The sequence below is a fragment of the Myodes glareolus genome, chromosome 27 (genome assembly GCF_982192425.1).
Source record: "Myodes glareolus chromosome 27, mMyoGla1.1, whole genome shotgun sequence".
NCBI classification, from domain to species: domain Eukaryota; kingdom Metazoa; phylum Chordata; class Mammalia; order Rodentia; family Cricetidae; genus Myodes; species Myodes glareolus.
This window is the reverse complement of record NC_142052.1, coordinates 43247238-43261793: the sequence shown is the minus strand read 5'-3', so window position 1 is coordinate 43261793 and position 14556 is coordinate 43247238. Positions and strand designations below refer to the sequence as shown.

At 46.6% G+C, this 14556-nt stretch overlaps 1 protein-coding gene across 1 annotated transcript in view; it reads right to left on the bottom strand.

Annotated features, from left to right (window-relative positions):
- The window catches only part of LOC125396733 (aldehyde oxidase 2), a 97285-nt gene that overhangs the window by 26070 nt on the left and 56659 nt on the right, over nt 1–14556 (bottom strand). Inside the window, exons 24-29 of the mRNA XM_087902250.1 lie at nt 11703–11789; nt 11389–11580; nt 8239–8466; nt 4037–4132; nt 1936–2064; nt 1013–1087 (exon numbers count right to left, since the gene is read on the bottom strand). Coding sequence (XP_087758376.1) covers nt 1013–1087; nt 1936–2064; nt 4037–4132; nt 8239–8466; nt 11389–11580; nt 11703–11789 — 807 coding nt within the window. The remainder of the gene's footprint in view (nt 1–1012; nt 1088–1935; nt 2065–4036; nt 4133–8238; nt 8467–11388; nt 11581–11702; nt 11790–14556) is intronic.

The window sequence follows — 14556 nt, the reverse complement described above, 5'->3', positions numbered from 1 at the left end:
GGGTGGGGGGGTGGGGCGGTTCTTAAACCAAACGCTGGGCGCCAATTATTAACGAATCAATCCCACACCAGTTATGTTTTAAGGGGTTATTTATTTGGCGGGGGGTAAAACTTACATACACCATAAACCGTCAGGAAGGGAGCCTAGTCGCTGGAGCAGGAGCCGGGAGCAGCAGCTGAAACCGAGCACCGGAACCAAGAGGGCCTTATCCGGAACTGCTTCTCTTTTTAAGAGAGAAATATACCACGCCCCAGTGGGCTGGTATTTCAGCAGCTATTGGCTGACGGAGCGGAAGTCGCTCCCCGCTGCACTGTGGGCTCCTGCTTCAGTGATTATTGGTTGAGGCAGCGGAAGTTACTCCCACAACAGACGTCTTAGAGTTAACAGCATTCACTGAGCTTGCAGAGAGGGCCCTGCTTCAGTTTCCAGCAGCCCCCATGGCAGCTCACAACTGTCTGTAACTCAAGTTCCAGGGATCTGATGCCCTCTTCTGGCCACCACATGTACTGCACACAAATAATAAACGTGCAGGCAAAACCACACGAGCAAAATAAAAAAATAAATAAATCTGTATTGTTCTCTCTCTCTTGACAGGGTTTCCTCTATGTAGCCTTGGCTGTCTTTGTAGACCAGACTGGTCTTGAACTCAGAGATCTGCCTCTCTCTGTACCCCGAGTGCCACCACTACCCGGCAAAGCAGCAGTTCTTAACATGTGGGTCACGACCCCATGGCCCTTTCACAGGGGTCACCTAACACCATCAGAAAACACAGATGTTTACAAACATGACTCAAACAGTAACAAAATCACAGTCATGAAGTAGCAATGAATCCGTTTTATGTTTGGGGTCGCCACAACAGGAGGAACTATAACTATATTAGAGAGTCGCAGTGTAGGGAAGGTTGAGAGCCTCTATGCTACAGATGTATGAGGTGTCTGCCCCCTTCTGTGGCACTCAGTACTGCTTTGGATCGCTATCTCCGATACGGTAACAGACAAAGAGGAACGCTTACCCAGTCCCTCCATGTACCGTCTGGATTTTTCTTCACGATGGGCTCCAGGCGCTTCAGAAGGATCTGGCAGGCATTCTTGAAGGAATGAAGAAGAGAGCCCTGTGGTTAGGACTTGTGGTGAAGGCTCTTCAGCGACCACAGGTCGGCGAGCGTGCACTGCACAGGGCACCTGCTCCTTGTCCTTCTGTGCACAGAAGATGCACAGCCCAGCCCCTGAGGTTAGCATCAGCTACAGGACCTACTCTCCCATCTTGCTTCACTTCCTATGAAAATACCCCAAATTTCTACTCTCAGATCCTCTTCCATAAATAGCCAGGGTTAACTTCCCTTTTCTTCTTTGTTTTATTACATCTTTGATCTTTATTTTGTATTTCTTGGTTATTAAAATAAATGGAATAAACATCATATTTTCATTCAAATTTGTGCTTGTTACAGTGACAGGTCCTTGTCCCTCTGGGTCTGAAACATCCAACTCTCCACCCATCCTTCTAACTATTCCCCTGTCTGTTATGAAATCGCTATTTAAAGGCCCTGGCTTTGGGTTTGAAGTGAAAACATTCAGAAAACTGATTTTAAGACACACACGCAGGCAAAACACCCATATTCGCAAAATAAAACGTAAATCTTAAAAATGCAGAACTAAAAAGCTGGGTGGTGGTGGCGCACGCCTTTAATCCCAGCACTCGGGAGGCAGAGGAAGGCAGATCTCTGTGAGTTCGAGGCCAGCCTGGTCTACAGAACAAGTTCCAGGACAGGCTCCAAAGCTACAGAGAAACCCTGTCTCGTAAAACCAAAAACCAAAACAACAAGCAAACAAACAAAAACCCTAACCCCCCCAAAACAAAGAAACACTGTGTCTGTATGCAGATAAGCAAACCGGAGATGTGGTAAAGTTCACCAGGGAAGGAGCCGGCCACAGTCACCTGCACAGCTCTGCCGTTGACGTCCGCGCCGACCGACGCCGCCGTAGCGATTGTGTTGGGCACGGTGGCGGTACTGGTCTCACAGATGTGCATGTAAGACATGGGGACTTTTAGTTCATGGCTGGCCACCTGGGAGAAGGGACACGTTTCAAATCCAGTCATTCCTAGGAAGACTTAAGCCATCTTGGTCACATTGAAAACATCTCTACTAAAGACAATTTTTGTGATATTTTCAGTTTGCTTGTATGACTGTGTGTATGAGTGGACGAGTGCGCTGTGACATCCTTGTGGACATCGGAGGACAGAGCTCAGGGCTCAGTTCTCTCCTCCCAACACATGGGGCCTGGGTTAGAGTTAGACTTGGTGACAAGCACCTTGACCTGTTGAGCTTTTGGGATCCTTTCCTTCTTCCTTCCTTCCTTCCTTCCTTCCTTCCTTCCTTCCTTCCTTCCTTTTTTCCTTTCTTCTTTCCTTCCTTTTTTCTTCCCTTCTTCCTTTCTTCCTCCTTCCTCTTCTTTGAAGCAGGTAGCCCTGGCTGTCCCAGAACTCATTTTGTACTAGGCTGGCCTTGAACTCACAAACATTTATTCACTTCTCCCTCCCAAGTGCCTGTGTCATTACCCATGGCTATGTTGTCACTCCACCCCCCACGCTGCACATGCTCCAAAAGGACCTACTCAATTCAGGCAAGCCCAGCCCTATCCCGCTCCTTGCTCACACAGGGCGATGTGCAAGATCCGGGCCCAATGAATTCTGGGCCCCATCTGCTGCACGAAAGAAAGTCTAAGATTCTTGCAAGGCCAGTCGCTTCTAAAGCAGACAGGCAGCTGCTCTGAGAAAGGAACCTTTCCACAGGGATTGTTTAGGAAGTGGGTTGGAGGTCGGGGGGTCACTAGCAGCAATTCTGTGCCATGGGCTAAGCAGGCTGATTGTTGTAAAGAGGACCTAAGGGGCCAGGTGGTGAAAAGCTACAGCCTTGCACTGTAACAATCTGAAGAGTCCGTACTAACGTTCAATGTATCCAATTCAAAGGACTATGTTTTTCTTCTGAGATCCCAGCTGTTTAAAATCATAAGCCAGTGCTGGTTGGATGGCTCAGCGGATACACGTACTTGCCACCCAGCCTGATAACCTGAATTTGATACCCAGCACCCCCATGGTGGAAGGAGAGAGTTGACTTCCCCAGATTGTCTGCCCTCCACACAGGCCATGTTCTGTCTGAGTGTGTGTGTGAATACCGAAGGACTCACAAGCACATACATCTTTTTATTTGTTTCTCTGTGTAGCTCTGGCTGTCCCAGAATTCCCTCTGTAGACCAGGCTGGCCTCAAACTCACAGTGATCCACCTGCCTCTGTGTCCAGAGTGCTGGGATTAAAGATGTGTGCAAGCAAGTACTCTGGACATGGATCATTTTTTTTTAATGAAAAAGAAGCAGGGATTATAGCTTAGTGTTAAATCTCTTGCTCAGTTTGTACATGACCCTAGACTCAAGCCCCAATACTACTGGAGAGAGAGAGAGAGAGAGAGAGAGAGAGAGAGAGAGAGAGAGAGAGAGAGAAGGAAGAGGAGGAGGAGGAGGAGAGGGAGAGGGAGAGGGAGAAGGAGAGGAAGAGGAAGAGGAAGAGGAAGAGGAAGAGGAAGAAGAAGAAGAAGAAGAAGAAGAAGAAGAAGAAGAAGAAGAAGAAGAAGAAGAAGAGGAAGGAAGAAGAAAAAGAGGAAGAAAGAAGGAGGGGGGGGGGAAGAGAAGTTACCGGATGTTGCTAGTTGAATCATTTGCCGTCTCCAATTCTCTGTTAGCACATATGTGCGTGTGTGTGCGCGCGTGTGTGTGTGTGTGTGTGTGTGTGTGATCTATACTGGCGTTCTGCAGGATCATGAGTGGTGGGTTTACTAATAACCCCTTCCACCTCCCAGACCTGGCCAAGTTCCTGGAGCATTTGTGTACGGATGGGATTTCTGTCACATTGTCCACCGTAGTTTATATGCAAGAAGCTTTCTCAACTCGTGCAGGTCTTTTAATTTGAATGGACCGTCATCGTCTGCCTTAGCCATGGACACAGTGTGTGGAGAGATGGATGGCTGGGTTTTATTGACGTTACCTGTAGCATTTTGGTGTGGATCCCTTGCCCCAGTTCATTGCCTCCGTGTGCGACCAACACAGACCCGTCCGTGTAGATATGGACGAGTGCGGCGGCCTGTAAGACACACGGGCAGGCCTAGCTCAGTGCGGGCTGGCAATTAGGGAGGTTCAGTATCAGAGATGAGGCGGGGACTGGAGAGATGGCTCAGCGGTGAGGAGCATCGGCTGCTCTTCCAGAGGACTAGGTCCAATTCCCAGCATCCACGTGGAAGTTTGTAATTGTCTATAACTTCAGTTTTGGGTGAGACGACTTCTGCGTTTGGTTTTAATGCGCAGTGCGTGTGCACGGCGCGAAGACATACATGCAGGCAAAACATTCAAGATGCTTTTTTAAAAAAATTTAGAAAAATAAATTTCTAAATCTACTTCTGGAGCAGCGAGGTGAGAGACGCCATGTTTCCCAGTAGGACCTTGGGACTTAGTTCTACTCTATGCAAAAGTTGACTGCAAAGAACTTTTCCTACTTAGGAACCTGGATTTTTTCCCTTCCTTCCTTCTTTCCTTCTTCTTCTGCTGTCTCTCTCTTTCTTTCTTTCTTTCTTTCTTTCTTTCTTTCTTTCTTTCTTTCTTTCTTCCTTCTCTCTCTTTTTCCCTCCCTCCTTCCCTTCCTCTCTCTCTCTTTCTTTTTTGTTTTTTTTTGTTTTATTTCCTTTCTTTCTTTCTTTCTTTCTTTCTTTCTTTCTTTCTTTCTTTTTTCTTCAAAATCTTTTTACTAAGTAGGCTTTGTTGGTCTAGAACTCGCTATATAGACCAGGCTGGCCTTGAACCGACAGAGGTCCACCTTCTTAGTACTCCAAGTGCTGGGATCAAAGCCATGAGCCACCACTCCCATCTAGTCTCAACTATCTGAAAGTCATCCCCTTGCCTGAAACTAAGGGCTGATTGCGAAGCTACTGAATCAATTATTTTCCTTCCCTAAGTTGCATTTAGACACATAAGCATGAACAAGGGGAGGTTCTCCTTTAAGCGAGTCACAAGATGGTGGGGACACAGACTGGGAACCAGTCACTGTGGGGGCGGAATGCTCAGGGGCGTGAGGGTGTGGAATATGGGTTCTGTGAGAGCAGGGCTGCCTGTCAGACCCAACTCCTCTGGTGCTTCTCAGAGTCCCTTGAAGTGACAACGGAGTCCAGAGGCAGAAGCGAACGGGGTGAGCGAGTCTCCTTCTTGTCTGCAACTGAAAGCCCCGCTCCTTGTCACAGAGGTCCTTTGGGGTCTGGTCTCCCATCCTTCCTCCCCCGTGGCAGTCCTGTCTCTTCTTGCCTTGACCCTGGGTCACCACCACTCCTCCTGGACCCTGGCTCCGACTTTGCTGTCCTCACTTCCTGACTGGCTCAGCCTGGTCTCTACCTGTCCAGTATTTAGGACCCTCCCCGCCCCCATCTTCATTCAAGAGTCTCTGCCACGTCCAACCCTATCTGGGCAAGACCCGACACTTACTCCACATGTCCTCTTTTCAAGGCCTAGGTGGAACCATGGTTCACGCCGCTCCAATTCGTGTCCTCCTAGAACCCCAGAATGTGCCCTTGGTTGGACATCGCTTTTGCAGAAGCGATTGTTTGAGATGACCAGACTGGTAGAAGGGGGCCCTAAATTCAATGACTATTGTCCTTATCAGAAGACTCCGGGGTAGCATCAGGCTGTGAAGATAGAAGCAGCCAGTGGATACTGCCTCAGCCAAGAAGGCCAGGAGCCAGCAGAGGCCGGAAGAACCGAGGAAGGCTTCCTCTCCGGAGGCTTTGGAGGGGCAGCGACTCTCCTGATGCCTTGAGTTTGAACTTCTAACCTCTAGAACTGTGAGGGAATGCGTTTTTTTTTTTTTTGATCCGCCCAGCATGTGGCAGTTTTGCTATAGCTATCACGGGACACCCCAGGGACATGGCAAGCTCTGTTCCGAGCCTCTCCAAGCAGGGCCGGTGGCCTTATGTGAGTTTGTGTCCTAGAGAGAACTTCAGGTTGGGGTCACAGAGACGCTACATAGAACGGAAAGGCGGTGATTCCCCTCCCAGTCTGGAGATGCCAGGAAACTCCAGGATGGCTGGGCAGCAGGGGTGGGGGGCGAGCTTGGAGATGCATGGTGCTGATGATAGTATTTACTCGCTGTGGCCTGCGGCCTGGTTAGGGAGGGGGTGTTTCAGTCCTGTGAGTCACCAGCTGACCTGGGATGACACCTCCCATGCCTGACTGAGGGGTTCTTGGGTGCATCAGTGTGGGGAAGGAAGCTGGAGGCCGAAAGTCAGCACCTGGCCTGCTTCCTATGTCACCACAGATAAGAAACTGGCACCCAGGGTGACAGCAGGGGGGCTGTGGTTTAGGTGACAAGTGGCCAGGGGTATATCGATCACAAAAGGAGGTGTACAGTCATTTTGAGAGACTAGGCGTTGAGTTTTGTTCCTGGTTCCTGGCCTGGTACTTCCTTTGCTAACAAGACTCCCTAGAGGTGCCCGGATGGTTGAGGGTGAGGGGTCATCCTGTGTGCACGTGTGTTTGTAAGTGGTGGTGGCGGTGAGGGGGTACTTCAGCCTCACCCCACCTTCCTGAGTTCTGTGAATACCTAGAAGACAACTTCTCGGTCCCTCCCTAGTATTTTGCCCTGGGCAACTCTTCCATCGGTGGGTTCTGAGTTGTGAAGTTTCTATAAGGCGTTATAATAATAAAATGGAAAAGACTTTTCCTGTGTTTGCTTTAGGAAATCATTGTATCTAACTGGGAAGAGTGAAAAACTCTCACCTTGGCAGTCATTTAGGCAGAGGTGTGACTGGCCTGGGCACACCATTGGCAGGGAGTGTCAGACATGGGTTATCGTCTGTGGGACCCCATCCTTGCGCGGTCTAGGTTAACACTGGGCAGTCAGTACAACGATTGAATTGATCTATTGACCTCCCAGCTGCTGTTCAAGCCGGTCGGGTGGAGATAACATTTGGTGGCCAAGAAAAACCGCATGGATGGCTGTCTTAGGTCTGCTGTGTGTCTGCCATTGATTCAGCCCAGCTGGTAGACGTGACAACAACCTTGTGTCTCTGTGGAATGGTCCTACTGGGCCCAGGCAGGGGTATGACCCAGAAGTCCTACCTGTCAGGGGAGCAAGAACCCTGAGAAGTGTGTCTGGGCTCTCCTGGAACAGGCTTAGAATATTCCAGGAATCTTGCCAAGTGCTCTCTAACAATTTTCTCAGCCTGACCTTACTAATCACAAGAGAATGTCATTGCTAGTCTCACTTTACAGGTGAGGGAGCTGAAGTTTTTCAGAAAGGCCGAAGAACTCTAAAGTCGCATGCCTAGCAAACGGCAGGCCAAGGGTATCTCAGGGTCTCCTGACTCCAGTTCACTAAGGGCTTGGATCAACTGCTTCTTTTATTTCCTTTCACAGGGCAAGTGTGCACATGTGCATGCGTGTGTGTGCGCGTGACTGGGCGAAGATTGTCATCAGTAGTGGGAACAAACAACGGTACACACACACAAAGCATTCTGCTGCACCAAGCCTCTTCCTTGCTGGTGCAATTCTTGCTGGGTTTTCTGACCTGACTGATAGCAATGAGTAATCAACAGCTCTTCCTAGGTTCCTAACCAGTGTTCAGATTCCCGGGACCCACTAGGATTCAGGTCTGGTACTGTTTGGAGGTCTTGTCCATGCGTGTGATGCTTTTCTGCTTCCCTTGCACCTGTGGATGGATGACTTGCCTCTTCCTTTTGCCAGCTCACCTGGGACAATTCTGGGCCCCACCCCCTCTTCCCCATCATAGCCAACAGATTTCTGGGGAGGGGGCTTGAAGTGCCGGGTAGGTAGGTGAACAGAGGATCAGCAGAATGACTTTCCTGCCTGAGATGTGGCAGGTAACCCAAGGATTCCTGCAGGCGGGACACCCTTTTCTCAACAAAAAACACACAATGGCCCCGCAGGCTCCTGTTTCTTTTGAATAACATGGAATCCGGGGCCATACCCGCTCCCAGCCATCACCAAAGTTCCTTGCCATGGTGACCTTTTCCCTACTGCCACGTGCAACCACTCAGGGGACTTCTGGATATTTCTCCTATGTATATTCAGGGAACGGCCTGGTGCTCTGGGGGAATGCAGCATGCTCTGAACATGGGTACACACCGGTCAGACCAAGACTGTGTTAGACATGAGGGTCATTTAGCATGTGCCATGTATGAACTTTACCTGGTGGTAGCTTGTTGCGGCAAAGCCAACTGAAAACTTCATAGGGATAATAGCAATACCCCTCTTCTTCCAGTAGTTCTTCCGATTGAACTCCTCCGCCTGTGTCCTTCTGGCGTGAAAGGAAGACTTGTCCAGACACTTGTTCCAACACCTTATCAGGGGCTCAGGGCTGAAAGCTTGTTTGTAGATGGTTTTATCGATTGTTTTGTACATGTTTTTCTCCCTAATCTGAAACAAGCGTGAAATTCTGTCAGTGCCTGTGGAATTGCCATCTGGGGGCTTAGAAAGCCTTTCCTCTGAAGAGTAATGCGCTTTGGTGGGGAGGACAGATGTTTCCTCATTGTGCAGCTGTGAGAATGACCGGGCTGTTCTCATCTCCACGTTAATGTACCAACCGGGGTCTCTCTCTGTCTGAAGTAGAGTGCAGTTGGTAGTAGCTAGTCTAAAAGGCAAGGTGATGGATTGGGGAGGTTGGGCTATCTATCTATCTATCTATCTATCTATCTATCTATCTATCTATCTATCTATCATCTACCTACCTACCTACCTACCTACTTACCATCTATAATCTATCTATCTATCTATCTATCTATCTATCATCTATCTATCTATCTATCTATCTATCTATCTATCTATCTATCTATCATCTATCGTATTCTGCATCTCCCCCCTCCTCCGTATGTGTCTGTATGTATACATGCCTTGGCATATATGTGGAAGTCAGAGGACAACCATGAGAGTCAGCTCTCTCCTACCATCTTGTCCCCAGGGATAAAACTCAGGTTGTCAAACTTGGCAGCGATCGTCTTTACCCACTGAGCCATCTTATTGGCCCACCATTTTCTCTTCAAACTTTAGGGTTCAGAGGATGGAACGGGGTTGGTAAAGAGTGAGTTAAAGCCAGGCTCTACCTTCATAGGTGAGGCTCATTCTGCTAGAAAGAAGTCGCAGAACAGATAACAGCCAAGAACAGGTCATCAAACCTTTGCATTTAAAATATATGGCTAAATCTTTTAAAATTTGTGTTGGATCAGGATCTGCTTCGTATCTTTGGCATTTTCAGCACCCAGTGGCGAGCCTGCTGGAAATGCCTGAGAGCTTCTCATTCTCTCCAGTTTATTCTAACAGAAGCCAAAACGTTACCGTATTGTTGGCCGCAACAACACTGGACTGAGACGATGCCCGTTCCCCACAAACATTTTTATGTGTGGCTCTGGGATTGAAACCCAGGGCGTTGTGCACGCCGGGTAGACCCTGTCACTGAGCTATTTCCCCAGCCCTCAAAAGATGAGTATCTTAGTAAACATTAATTTTGTCCTCAGGAAATCTATGAAGTAAATCATCTTGTTCTCATTCTATAGCCAAGGAATGTGGGATACAAGAAGGAGCCGCGGGCAGACCTGCTTTTCGTCCCGCATGACTAGCTTAGCCCCGGAAATAACAACACACAAATTGTTTTCATTTAAACACTGCCTGGCCTGTTATCTCTAGAGAGTTAGTTACTGGCTAACTCTCACATCTTGATTAACACATTTCTAATAATCTGTGTAGCACCATGAGGTGGTGGCTTATTGGGAAAGATTCAGCATGTCTGACCTGGTGGCTGGCTCCATGGCATCTGCCTCATTGCCTTCTTCCCAGCATTCTGTTCTGTTTACCCCGCCTACCTAATTTTCTGTCCTATCAAAGGGCCAAGGCAGTCTCTTTATTAACCAATGAAAATAACACATAGACAGAAGGCCCACACACATCACAAGGGGGTCCACTGTCTTTGCCCATGCTGTCCCAGTTGCTTAGATTGCCTTCCCATCTACCTTCCTCAAAGTGAACCTCAAGTGTCATCTTCTCCAGGAATATTTTCTTTTTTCCTGAGTTCCCCTCCTCATCCTGACGTAATGCCGTCCTCTTTTGTACTCATGGGCACCTTTTTTGTTTGTTTATTTCGAGACAGGATTTCTCAGTGTAAACTTTGGCTGTCCTGGAACTCACTCTGTAGACGAGGCTGGTCTCAAACTCACAGAGATCAGCCTACCTCTGCCTCCCAAGTGCTGGGATTAAAGACATGTGCCACCCCGCCCGTGGGTACTTTTTGTGATTTCTTGTAGGGAATCTATTACTTTTCCGATATAGTATTAGGTGTTCTCTGGTGGGGAGGAAGCTCTCAGCCAATGAGATGAAAACCTGGAGGTCCCCATTGAATTTAGGGACAAAGGAGTTTGGGAGCTGGGACACACAGAGTCCTTGCTGGAGCAGAGACTAGAAATGGGGAGAGGACAGGTATGTGACCGAAAGATCAAGGAGCGGATGACACCATCATCAGTGGGTGCTGGAGTCAGCCTGTCTCTGGCCCAATTCCTTTATACCTCCCAGACCTCCTGGTTTACTGTACAGAATCATATTTTCAAATGGTAAAAATTTTGGACATCTCCAAAAAGCTTTCAAGTGAGCCAGCCATTCCGTTTTTATGAGTTTGTTCAATAGACAGACTCCCCCCAAAAAGGACAAAGATATGCTGAACCCCTAGTACTATGTATCAGGGTATTCATGGCAAGTTCCTATGAGTGTGGGCTTGTGCACGTGAGTGCAGTGCCTGTGGAGGCCAGAAGGGGGCACAAGATCCCTTGGAGCTAGAGTTACAGGTGATTGTGAACCACTGATGTGGGTGCTTGGAAGTAAATTCTGGAAGAGCAAGATGTCTCTTAACTACTGTACCTTCTCTCCAGTCCCAGCACCATTTTAACTGCTTAAACCGAGTAGCAAACAACATATACGCAAATGGTGGAGTGGCTAAGTAAAGGATGGCGTGTCCACATCATAGTCATGGAAAAAAAAATAAAGCTCTTATCCCACACTCTGAGCCATGCTGAGCAATGATGGTGTGCACCTTTAATCCCAGCACTCAGGAAGAAGAGGCAGGTGAATCCCTGTGAGTTCGAGGCCAGCCTGGTCTAGAAGAGTTAGTTCCAGGACAGATAGGACTGTTACACAGGGAAACCCTGTCTTGAAAAACCAAAAAACAGACAAACAAAAAACCTCTGAGCTAGGGTTAATTTGTACAGTTTTCTAGTGTTTCCTGGGGCCACTAGCTAATTCCTGTCTCCTCTGATTCCTTACCACCAGCCTTAGTTATAATCCCGGTTATCACCTTACCTTTTCTGGTGGAAGCCCACATTTAGCAGCCACAGCTGTGATACAGGATTCTGTGACCAGGGTTCCCTGTGGGAAGCCAAACCCACGGAAGGCTGTGTTGGACGGTAAATTGGTCATGCACGCGCGACCTCGGAGTCTGAGGTTGCGAATTTTATAGGCATTTTCCAGCTTCAACACAAGGAATTCCGTTACCTGAAGTAAAAGGAGATACCCACACACATTAGACGCCACCACCTTCCTTTCCGTAAAGATTCATCTAGACAATCTCCATCTTATCCACTCTCAAGAGCACAGTTGGTTTCGGGTACACGTACCAGTTCTGAGTCATCCAGGGTGCACCCTCCGTTGATGTAACACTCAATGTCTAGGGCTTTGATCCGTCCACTGTTCATGAATCCCACCTGTCACCAAACAATGGACATTGTACTGATTTAAGATGTACTCACCAAGTACGAGTCACCCCACAGTCCCCTGATATCAAGGACAGACTGTGCCCCCAGTTTGCTCTGGTGTGGCACCCTGCCTGCTATGGACTTGTCTTTCAGTGTCTGATTGAGGAAGATTTTTCCTGATCCACGTCTTACTGGGTCCCTTCCTTTCAACGGACAACCCTGGCTCCATACTTGATGTGGGATCCCCTCTGTATGCTGTGAATGTGTCTTATTACCATTGGTTAATAAAGAAGCTGCTTGGGCCTATGGCAGTGCAGAATAGAGCAAGGTGGGATTTCCAAGCAGAAATAAAGGAGAAAAGAAGGCAGAGTCAGAGAGATGCCGTGTAGCTGCCAAAGGAGACAGAGGCCCGGATCCTTACTGGTAAATTGGTATATTGATATGAATATGAATCTTGGTTTATTGATATGAATTTAAGGTCAATTTTGTTATATGTATATTTCTGTTCTTGATTAAGGTATTGTGTTTGTGTAGTTCTTTAAAAAGTGTAATGTATAATTAAGAAATACAGGTTAATAGAGAGTCACCTGTAATAGTCAAGCTTGTAATCATGTTAGGCTTTCTAGATATACAGAGATATATTTCAGATGGATAGGTATTTTTTCAGATCTTTCAAAGACCTACAGAATATGGCATTTAAAATGTGTTAAGAACTTAGGACTTTTCATGACAATGAGACTCATCTGCTCCTGGCAGCACCAACCTACTTCAAGACGATGATGGGCATCGAAGAGGCTCTTTATGGAGTTTGTTAGCCATTCAGGAAAGAAACTGCTCTTGCCTAGACTGCTTGATGTTATGGAGTATGAACTGGACATACAGGACCTACAGAGAAATGACTGTTGAAGTTTCCTAAAGAAGGTAAGATGGTCCTTCGTGGTTCCTGCTTCATGAAAGTGTCTGCCAGATATTCTGCAGGATACAGAAGAAAGTGACTGACAAACTGCCAATAGAGGCGAAACAGTCTTTCAAATTTCATGCTTCATGGAAAAGTCTGCCAGATACTATGGGCCTGAAGGCCGAAGATGGATCCCCCAACAGTACAAAAGAACTTGGGGTGACTGTACAGGCAGTGAGACATCTCTGTCAATTCTAGAGTTTTGGAAGTTGCTTACAAAGCACTTTCTGTTTACTTAGGTAATATATCCTTCTGGAGTCTTTGATGGAGTTGAAGAAAGATAGTTATAATTATAAAAGATAGATTAGATATAAAACTTGAGACTCACAAAGATAGGATAAATGATAGAGAATTTTTCCTTAATTTGCCAAATATTGTAACTATAATTCTTGCTTAATAATTGTTTTGTTGTATGTAATCTTGCTATGTTAAAGTTAAGACCTTCCTTTTTATTTAGATAGAAAAGGGGAGATGGTGTGGGATTCCCCTCTGTATGCTGTGAATATGCTTCATTACCATTGGTTAATAAAGAAGCTGCTTTGGGCATATGGCAGTATATCATAGAGAAAGGCAGGAATTCCAAGCAGAGATAGAGGAGAAAAGAAAGCAGAGTCAGAAAGACACCAAAGCTGCCAGAACTTTACCAGTAAACTACGAGTTTCAAGGCAATACATAGATATATAGAAATGGGTTCATTTAAGAGGTAAGAGTTAGTTAATAAGAAACCTTAGCTGTTGGTCAAGCAGTGTTGTAATTGATATAGTTTCTGTATTATTATTTGGGTCTGGGCAAGTTCTTGCTCATTTCTCAGAAGGTAATTGCCCCTTTTATCAGTCTTAGTCTCTGTCATTCTGTACTGGCTTTCTTTCTAATTTAGTCTGTGGTTTTCTCCTCGTGGGAAAGTCTTTGGGATCCCAGAACACATGGAGGTGAATCATAATATCTCTTGTTACGGAAAAGCTTCGGGCACAGAGGTCGAAGAATTTATGAGCTGAACTCATCTTCCTGGGTGACCAAAGTGCTTTGTAAATAGCAATCTAGGTAACAGAACGGTGTGGCAATCTAAGGCAATGGTAAAACCGGGTGGAAAATCAGATGTGCACGCCTCAAGCAAGTTCTAAAGAAAGTATGTTTGGAACTTTGTATCACAACAGAACTGTTATAAGGACTAAGCTACAAATTTGAAAAAACAGTATCATCTATTAGCAACATTTTAAACCTGGTTTCGACTGCAATTGAAGAAAAAGGGAGGGAGTTTTATTTGTAGGATTTAAATTTGCCTGTTCATGGGTTTCTGTTAACTATTATTTTGCCACAAAAATGATCAAATTGTTTTGAAACATTTCTAATACAAAGTGTTATTCTCCCTCTTTCTCTCCCCACAGGGTTTCTCTGTGTAATAAATAGTCCTGGCTGTCCTGGAACTAGCTCTTGTAGACCAGGCTGGCCTTGAACTCACAGAGATCCACCTACCTCTGCTTCCCGAGGGCTGGGATTAAAGGCGTGTGACATCACCACTGCCTGGCTACAGTGTTATTCTTATAGTTAGGAAGTTTGGGCATCTCTCTTTTTCTTTTTCTTTGTCTTTGAGTAATCACTAAAAAATATAAATCCTCATTCTGTATAACAATGCTTTTTTTATGTGTATGTGTGCCCACATGTGTGTGGAGCCAAAGGATAATGTCAGGTCTCTTATTTTGGCTTTTTGTGACAGAATTTCTCTGTGTAGCTTTAAAGCCTGTCCTGGAACTCACTCTATAGACCAGGCTGTTTTCAAACTCACAGAGGTCTGCCTGCCTCAGTATCCTGAGTATTGAG